General features: G+C 32.5%; 1 protein-coding gene across 2 annotated transcripts; it reads right to left on the bottom strand.

The window, feature by feature from the left end:
- Nucleotides 1–2,272: 2,272 nt before the first annotated feature.
- Nucleotides 2,273–9,894, bottom strand: LOC149490252 (uncharacterized). 2 transcript variants are annotated; one of them, XM_089702046.1, is made up of 6 exons: nucleotides 9,711–9,894; nucleotides 9,397–9,571; nucleotides 5,577–5,871; nucleotides 5,336–5,504; nucleotides 3,363–5,246; nucleotides 2,273–2,996 (listed from the first exon to the last, which is right to left on the bottom strand). In XM_089702046.1, exons 1-6 carry the CDS (start codon nucleotides 9,769–9,771, stop codon nucleotides 2,833–2,835), a joined length of 2,748 nt encoding a protein of 915 aa, XP_089558172.1. In that variant the 5' UTR covers nucleotides 9,772–9,894; the 3' UTR covers nucleotides 2,273–2,832. The 2 variants fall into 2 exon arrangements, with proteins under 2 accessions (XP_089558172.1, XP_089558164.1); XM_089702038.1 differs by having other exon boundaries at nucleotides 2,273–3,296.
- Between the last annotated feature and the right edge of the window lie 250 nt (nucleotides 9,895–10,144).

Raw genomic sequence — 10,144 nt, forward strand, 5'->3', positions numbered from 1 at the left:
ACAAATAGTCTAGCGGCCTGGACAGAGTCAAGTATAAAATTAAACTAAAACAAATAATATTGCTATAACAGATTGATTAGCCTAAAATAATTATGCACCATTGAACATACAACCCGCTCTATGAGAACTTGAATCCACTGTAACTACACTATTTCCTGGTACTTTTGAGATAAGAGATTTGCTAATGTCAATTTGAATGCATTATTTGCGTTGAAAGCTAATTGTTTTGAAATCACACTGTATTTTAAGTTCAAAGCTTATGAGATTTACACAATAATATCTTATCAATGTGAGTGTTCATTTTTTACAAGAACTGTAAATAAAACTAAAAGTATTTTAATTTGTGCGTATGCGTAATATACAATGCTATGATATAATGATTGTAAATCAAAACATGTCCATAGAACACAGATCGTTACTTAATGTATTTTACATGAAACTAACAAATAACATTATTATTTTATAGACAACTATTGTAGGAACACGATAAGAAAACTATCGTGTAATTTTAATATATGGATGCTATTTTAAATAGAATTGTTATGAACAAAAGTTAAAATGTGCTATAATAGACATCTATTTTGTATGAAAATAATAATTCTAAATGATCCTTTTCCATATTCATTACATTACAATTATTATAATGTTAATCCTACGAAATATAATATTATGGATTTAGAAATACTGACATCGCTTCAAAAATGCAATAAAAATATGGGTACCTAATTGTATAAATGTCATGTAGGTATTTTTTTTTAATTTCAGTTAAAAGAAAAGAGGAAAATTATTACTTTGTGTTTTGGTCGAAAATAATTGAATTTATGAATGACTAACTTGATGAAGGCAATTTACAAATTTGAATTACTCCAGCTAAGATGTAACTTTGCGCCAACAAACATTGGTCTCATTTGAAATCTATGCACAATGGTTATATTTCATAACATTTTATTCCTGATAAAATAAAAATATATTATTCTACTTACAGAGAATTGATATAATGATTGCTAAAGTTTGATTTTATATTGAAACGAAGTTATAATGATTACAATAGTAATTTTGATATTTTAAAATTTGCGTCATTAAAGAGTGCGTTTTTACTGACACATTTCGTAGTGAATATTCTAAGTTATAATCATTGAGGTATTATTACTACGTATAGAGGACACCACGAACAAAATCTGTGCGACAAGCGCGGCGGCGCGGGGCGGCATTATACATACACTTTGTAGATAATCTGCCTCTTGTTACTTAAGTAAATTAAAATCAATCAATGTAACAAATAAATATTGTTTATCTTATTAAAAATATGAATACAATCAATTAAAACCAATAAATGTAACAAAAAAAAAATGGTTTGAGACGATTGACTCTAACTCGTGTTACAAATAGTGTAGTAGCAATGTCCTCTTTAGTACGTAGTACATAGTAACTCAATGGTTATAATACATTATATTGTACTTATTTATATCCCAAAGACAACATTCCAGGCATAAAAACATGAATTATCTTACAATGACAATAATATAATAAATATTTCCAAATTCTATCCAAATAAATAGACCTATTATTAATTTATATAAATAACTAATTTATTGCTTGAGCATTTCCTTCCACTTATTAGTAATATATATTTTTTTATTATGCCATTGGTTTAATTATTTTACTCATATAAAAATGGATATGTTAATTTTAAAAGTTTTTATAAACACCAAGTAAAAGATATTCAAGTTTTGTTGCCAAGCAAATTAAATACAGAATAATGCTTCGTAAAATAAAATAACTAACATTATAGTTGCCCTAATACATATTGTATAATAATCTATATTTTGTTATGAAAAAGTACATTTATTGTAATAAATATTTAATAGATTTATATAACAATGTATCTACATAATATTATGAATATATTATTTGGTTTTGTATTCTATTTAGTAAATATATTATTAATTTTATTGCTTTAAGTACAGGAAAAGAAGGCAAGATACGCTAAAAAGTGTGAATTTATGGGCTATTCAAGGGTAATCATGCATGTTATAATTGATTATTGACGAATTGTTATAGTTTTGGTTTTGAATCTAGGGTAATAAAGTTTTATGTTACTACATTTCAACCCTGTGGTATACAGGCAAGGAAGTTCTTGGGTTTTATTACATAATAACAAATATATATTAATATATTATGTTCATTTTCTTGTAAATAGCTGAAGCAAGTTGCACCAAGTAAAACGTATCAATAATTAACAATTAGTGAATTGTTAAATAGAAGTATCAAGACTGATTTTTAATTGAAGATCTTTTTTAATCATATTATTTGATCTTGATTTATTTCATGTTTGAACATAATGAATTAATACATTTGAAATTTAACTTAGTACTTAGTAAAATTATTCCTGATTATTTAAAATACCGTCAGTGTTTTCCATATTATAAACAGGTGCAAGAAGATTTAAAGATTTTAGAAAGACTATCGTAAAAGACACGCAACTATTCAATTGTTACTTTTCTTAAGGCAATTTAGCGAGCACACGTTACTTGTTTTGGCGATAACGTACAAGATCACTGAAACTTTACACCAATCCTTGTAAACATTTCGAGTAAAACAATACAAAAAGAATAAACGATATATAATGTACATACAAGTATATAAAAATATGAAGTTCCATTTCATACAAATATTAGTCAGGTCATGTCGTTCAATTTAGCCTCTTCACATACAAAGACGCAACGCACGCGAGTGTCAATATATTTTCACAGAAAACAAGAGAGTTCACCACGGACAGTAATAATATATACACGGCATATCACAAGCACAACCTCGCACAGCGCCGTCCGCTCACTGGTCGTTACTGGCTAGAGGCAATCGTTCACTTACAGTTTGCGAGTCGGTGGAGTCCTGCGAGTCTTCGCCGAGCAAGCGGCTGAGCTGCTCGTCCAGCATGCTGCGGCGCGGCGCCCGCTTCGAGTCAAACTCGTCGTCGCCCGCCATCAGGCTCTCATCTAAATACGAAAACGATTCTAGGTTTATCTCCGACGTCGTTATTGCCGTACTATACACGTCTATCCGCTTTTGCCGGGACTGCGCTTCCGCCACCTTTTGCGTGAGCTTCGCTTTCGCCTTGGACAGCGCGTCCGACTCGGACTTGTCCGCTTTGCCGCAACCCTCGCCGTCGTCCGCCTTTTTGGATTTGAGCGCGAACGAGGAGTCGTTGCTGGACGAGCCCTCGTCCTGCAACTGGCTGAGCAACGTTCTCGTCGCTAGCGAGAGACCCGACCCGCTATATATTTCACTGCTCATCCCTAAAAATGGCATCAATGTTAAACTAGGATCTCTCGGTAAGTTAAGTAGCTAGGAACGCAACTTACCTCGCTGTGTCTCTTGTTGTATGCTGTCTTGAGACGAGTGCTCGCTCTTGTTCTTCCCGTTGTCGCCCATGTATTCGCTTTCGCTTTCACTGGACATGCCGAGATCTAGATGTAAAGAGTTCAGTTTATCGTCGTCCTTCTCTTTTCTCGATGTCACCGTTTCGAGCTCCATTTCCCAATCGGTGACGCTTGAAGAATCTTTTGCGACTTCGGTATCTCGACTAAATGTGGACTTCGGTTCTTCACTTTTTCCAATCATGTTGAGAGAACTTTCTTCCATAGGAACTATATCACCCATACTCGTAGACGAGTCTAGACTCGCCGTGGTGCAACTCTCTGCGGCGATTTGATTTTCAAATAATACAGGCGTATCTTGAGTAATCGTTTGATTGACACCTTGTTTACTCTCTTCATGAGAACGCGTAGTATTAGTTACGCGACCATCTAGTATTTCAGACATGGTAGTGGTTCTACCTGACTGTTCATTGTTAAGTTCTAAAACGATTACATTGCCTGACTTAGACGACTCTCCTTGTTCGGATTTAGCCTGTAGAAGTTTATTTACATTTTTTCCCATAATAATTTTTGACATATCATTCCCGTTTTTGGTAAAAGTCAATGCTTTTCCGATTGTGGCGCCTTTCGGAACAACAATGACATTTCCTTTCGTATTGACAGGTCGAACAATGGGATTCGTCATTTTCTGTGTCGTCACTGGCGTTGATCCCTTCACTGGGACGATATCTGCTAAGTTTGCAGTTTTAATAGGCTCAACACCTACTATTTTTGTGCTTGAAGGTAAAGGAACGGCTGGCTTCGGTGTTGCAATGCCTGGATTTAATTTAGCAACGGGCGTGTTTGGCTGCGAGCTTACAGACACTAGCTTCATTGCAGTGGGTATTCCTTTAAAATGGAACATTGGTACTTGACCCTCTTTGCTTTGTTTCGCCGGTAAAACAACCATTTTTTGTCCAGATTTCGGATTTAGAACAAATGTTTTTGCTGATACTTTCAAATCGGTCGCTGGAATCCCTTTGGGAGTCAAAGGCTCCGATGTCGGGGGTGATAAGTTATTTGCACTTATTGGTGTTAGGTTTTTCATTGATGTACTAGATGAAGAGGTTATAACAAATTTTGGATGTGATATTCTGTTGTCAATAGGTTTTGATACCACAACCATCTTTTCTGACATGGATTTAACTGGAGTTGTGGACGATCGCCCCTTTGGTATCGAACCGATAACTTTTGTTGTGACAAGTTTTCGTGTATTCAACGCCTTTTGAGTAGAACTTGGCGCAACGACGACTTGTCGATTAGAGAGAATCTTTATGTTATCATTAGGCTTTTGTACAATTTTAAAGTCTTGCATTTGTACTTTTTTGTCTGCTTCAGCTCTATTTTTAATTAATAGTTGGCATTGTTTGCCCGCAGCGGACTGTTTAGGTATTGGGGTACTTTGAGCTTGTAATGACGAATGATCGTCAGGGTGTGCGTTTTCTGATACGCCTAATTCATGAGGTACAGTCGCCGGCTGACTTAGCAAATGCATTGTAGGCGATTCGCTCACCATACCAGGTGATGATCTTACTTTTGTTTTCATTTCCTCAATATAATCAGATTTGTTTTTATTTCCCAATACGGACTGAGCATAGGAAGCCTGGAATGAGTTAGGCGGCCCTGAGTATTCTAGCTGCATTGAAACTGGGTTATATTGTTTATTAGGCGACATTTGTAATTCTTGAGATTTTTTATGAGACTTGGGCATTCTTTGTTTATGCGCTCTATGTCTGTGTTGTGAGCGTTGTGCTTGTGTTTGACTTGATTTAGTCGAAGAAAGTTTGCTAACTTGATTATATGAATGCTTGGATTGACTTGAGGACTTGCCTGTAAAAACAAAAGTTTAAGTTAGTAATTATAAATTATGCTACATAGTATAAATAATTAATAATTATTGCATTATATTATATACTTACTGATAGTTGGTTGTGAATATTTCGAGTATACTTGTGATATATTGAGATGTTTCTGATTTACATTCACAGGTATATTTCTCATGTTCTTTACTGGTGGCGGCACATCTTCATTTGATACGCTACTTTCGGGAATTTTTCTTTTACGACATATTAATTCAGTTTCCCAGATCTAGAAAAAGTGGAGGGTTATTAGAACTAAAGTACTTAGCAGAAGAATTACGACAATAAAGTGATCACCAACTTTGGCTGAGTGGTCTTCCATGGCAACTGGAGGGTATATCTCCTCCATGCTTTCATTGCACTGCAGCGCCGCGTCAGCTGATTCCGAATCACGAATCTCTTCTTCATTAGACTTTGGCGCAACAAGTTCTTCAGCGTCAATTTTCATTTGTAATTCTTTGTTTTCTGCCACTGTGGCTTCTTGCACTTTATCCGCAATCTCGGTGTACATAGTCTGCGCGATGCCACGCGGCATTAAGGGAATTTTTCTGCGACCTTCGATGATCCATCCTAGACCTGTGTTTGGGCCAGATAGTCTGCAATATTCCAAATAAACTTTAAGAAAATAGATACTAATGTGTGAACTTACCCATAAGTAAAATTGTTGTAAATTTTGACTCATATAATATCTAGATTCTGGATTATTTATTTATTACGAAGTATTCGGTTGAAAAGTTAAATTTTACAATACATAATTTTTTTATATTACCTGACTATGACTATCATATATTTAACACAAATCTTTGTCACTATTTATTTAATTTAAGTTATGAAATGTAATTTTAGGCCTATTCATCAAATCATACAATAAAATGAAATATAAAGCTACATTGCATTATTGTAATAACTGCAACAGTGCAATAATAGTATTTATTTCTAACAAATCCATACTATATTATTAATATTATAAATGCAAAAGTAACTCTGTCTGTCTGTCTGTCTGTTACTCAATCACGCCTTAACTACTGAACCAATTTGCATGAAATTTGGTATAGAGATATATTGATACTCAAGAAAGGACATAGGATAGGTTTTATCCCGGAAATCCTACGGGAACGGGTTTTTCTTTGAAAACGCGGGCGAAGCCGCGGGCGGAAAGCTAGTAAATAATAATGCAAAAATTATATTCAGAGTTGTTAATATTTATTTACAAACAACTTTGAATATTGTTTATGATGAGAAATTGACTATACATAAGTACACTTATTTTTCCCAACTTGAAATGTTAATACCCAAAAATATGCATAGGTTCAAGGACGTCCATAATTGATAACCCAACAAGATTATTGTTAGATTTAAATTTTGGTAAGCATTTTCATTTTTACCTAAGTGATATATGTATATTTTTTAAAAAGATTAATTGCTACGCAATATGCACGATTTATAGACCCCAAAACTATGTTATTTTTTTTACGTTTATCTGTTTGTGTGTATATGTATACTCTTGTAAACACCACTTGGAAAATTTTAATAAAAACAGTTCTTTGCTAATTATATATAAATAGTCATCAAAAATGATACAATTTGTTATAAAATCCACAAAGTACCTAGCAGTCGACGCAAGCTAAGCCGTGGGCGCAAAGCTAGTATTGGCTGATTCTAAGTCTGTTAAAATATTAAGTTTTATCATTTTTCAAAAATGCATACGAATAATGTTAATAAGAGTCTTAGTGGATGAGTCGCGATTAGCAACACATTCAGAAGTACATTTTTATTTATATATACAGGGTTGAACTGTGTATCACACAGATTTTAATTTATTCGATTCTAAGGCACTAGCAAGCAAATCTTCAGAAATCTTTGATTGCAGTTTGCGTTTCTATCAAAAATAAAGGTAAGTTTTCTTTGAGTTTTTTTTAAAGAGTATTTTTAAGTACAGTAGAATCCGTTTATTATAACTCCGCTTATATTGACCAACCGGTTATTATGACGTAATTGCACTACGAAGTTTGGTTTTCATATAAAATTCTTTATAACAAAGTCGGATATATTGACTTCCCTTACAGTGACATGCCGCTTATTATGACCCATTTTTAATAAATTATGTCTGGTTATAATGACCGGCATGATTCTTTACACCTTCGATAATGTTCGTTGATTCTCGACGACGTTCGGCACGTGGCTCGTTTTTGTTTTCAATCTCAGTGAGTATTACCTACCGCAGAAGAGGCATTAAAAGCTGCAGAATTATTATCTCGATTTGTTCACAGCAATATTGAAAATGATAATTTGACCATAGCTTTGTCTTCTTTACACAATAGTATTAGAGACTGTTTTTACAATAAAGTGAAAAAAAAAGCAGACAAAAATTACAATGTACTTACAGTAAAAAATACACTTGTATGTGTTATTATAATAATCTGCTGATTACGTGCAATTTTGATTTTGATTTAATATGTATGTATACATATGCAAGTATACTATGTTTCTGTATTAAAATACTTAAATACATACATATTTACATAAAAAAGATTTTTCATTTCACATAACGCTTTGTATGACGTCCGCTTATTATGACGTGTTTGTCGATTCCCTTCGATGTCATTATAAACAGATTCCACTGTATAAGAAATTTTCTATCTATAGTATGAACACTACTTTCTCTTCAAGTTTCATTATAAAATTCCACCCTGTGTATTATACATAATACCCTAATAGGTATTATACATACATACATATACAATACTTATATATTCCAAAAAGGTTTTACACATTGTATTATGAATTGTCACAGCATCTGCAACCTGGAAGCATTTGCCTTTACCTAGTTTTCATATTATCATATAAATTATAAATATGTAGAATTAACATACTATGTATAATTTATATTTTATATAAATTGTATTGCATACCTATATACAGTGTGTCCGGACTTGACATACCTATATTTGAAGGGGCTATTCTCCAGGTATGTTTATCGACAATTCAACCCCTCCACAGTCCCCTACCTCACCCCCCTCAAAATGGTTTTCAAATTTTTTAAAGTATGTTTCATCACTCTTATCAATTAAATTTGTTTAGTGGTCCCTAGAATAACTTGTTATTGTTCAAATAAAACCAAATTTAGTATTTTGTGACACTCACTTTCGAAGTTATTACAATTTTCATAAATTCACTATCCGAATTGATAGGTTTGCCATTTTGAGGGGGGTGAGGTAGGGGACTGTAGAGGGGTTGAATTGTCGATAAAAATACCTGGAGAATAGCCCCTTCAAATATCGGTATGTCATGTCCGGACACACTGTATATTTGTAGAATGATATATGTATTAGAAAATATTTAAAAAAGTGTTTTGACGTTTATTCTATATCGGGAATAGCTTCAAGAAGAGCTTATAAAATTTAATCCATTAAATAGTTCAGTTAGAAATTTAAGATTAAAAACTTTAAAATTATGATTTATTAAATTATAAAACTTTTCTACACAAACCAATATTTGTATCATGAAAAATGTTGAGTATCTTCTTTTTTCTCTTATTTTTATATAAGTAAATGAAAGCATTTACTTACTCATCAATTGTACTTTATATGAATTAAATCGTTTGAATTGAATAAAGAAAGTTCTTGAAATTAAGTTTCATTCACAAAATATATTTAAAAATTGCATAACTACATTTCAATATATTTTTTTTGTGACAATAGATATTATATCCTTTTTTCACTCTTTAAAAACTGAAATTAAAGAATGTCATTTTGATAGGTTATCCATCTGTCAATGCTTGTCATTATATTATATTAATACAAAATATATTTTATGAAATTAATTTATTATTATTACCTCTATTTCCCAATAATACATTGTAAAACATACCCATATTACTACAGGTACCAACTTCTATATGGCCATGGAGAGAAATGACATAAAATATAAAAATAATATAATTAAAACTTTTCAATTCTTTTTTCTGATCAGAAATGTAATGAATTTGAGGAAATTTGTACTAAAATTAGCTTTGCAACATAAGCATTACTAAAGTGTGATCAGCCATCTTTAACTGTACAGGGTACATCATTGAAAATAAATCATAAGTTTTATAGATAATATGCTAAATCTTAACTTACTGTTCAGCAATAGTAGCTAACAGCTCATCATTGGACACGCGCCGCGCCTCAGCACTGTGACGATCGTGGCTTATATGCAAAACGGCGCGCAGTTCCTCCAACAACTTTTTTCTGTTGTCTTCTAATGCCCCCTGTGCTCTAAACACATTTACCATATTCGAGTAGGCCTCCAATTCTATAAACAAGGATATAAGCACTCATTTGCACAGAAAAAGTAAATAATATTATAGGATTCAATTGTTAAAATGCTTGTGTTGGACACAAGAAAACCATAGGAGGGAAAACGAATGCCATTTATAAAACTAAATATATACCGAGTCTTCTAAGCGTCCGGCGGCATTCATCGCGGGTCAGGTCTAAGAGCATGGGCCACATGTTTATTCCTTGGAATAAAACACTTTTAAATCACTTCTTGATTATATGATTTTGACCATATTTCATTAGAATATCTTACTGGCAAATATCCATACTGTTTACTTCAAACGACAATTCGTTCATTTTGACATTTCAGATGCGATTAACGGATGGCTTGAGTATTGTCTATGGTTAAGGGTTTACAATACTTTTCTAAAATTTGAAATAATTTATACTAAATTGTATTATTTGATGGAATATTGTTACTTGAGAATGTTACATTAAAATAATTTTAAAAGTTTATTAATGTTTCTTCAAATTTTAGATACACATTACATTGATAAATGATTTATAATATGTTTTAAATTCCGATATTGAACCTTATATTAAAAAC

This window comes from Colias philodice, chromosome 2, assembly GCF_061535455.1.
Source record: "Colias philodice isolate Cphi_HAF_F1 chromosome 2, ilColPhil1 Martin Lab GWU primary, whole genome shotgun sequence".
NCBI lineage: Eukaryota > Metazoa > Arthropoda > Insecta > Lepidoptera > Pieridae > Colias > Colias philodice.

Excerpts from the sequence above, each read along its gene's own strand:
- LOC149490252 (XM_089702038.1), bottom strand. The coding sequence starts at position 9,771 with ATGTGGCCCATGCTCTTAGACCTGACCCGCGATGAATGCCGCCGGACG. Across the intron at positions 9,572-9,710 it reads CCGGACGCTTAGAAGACTCG|AATTGGAGGCCTACTCGAAT; the intron begins GTATATATTTAG and ends CCTTGTTTATAG. Across the intron at positions 5,872-9,396 it reads TTAGCTACTATTGCTGAACA|ACTATCTGGCCCAAACACAG; the intron begins GTAAGTTAAGAT and ends GGAATATTGCAG.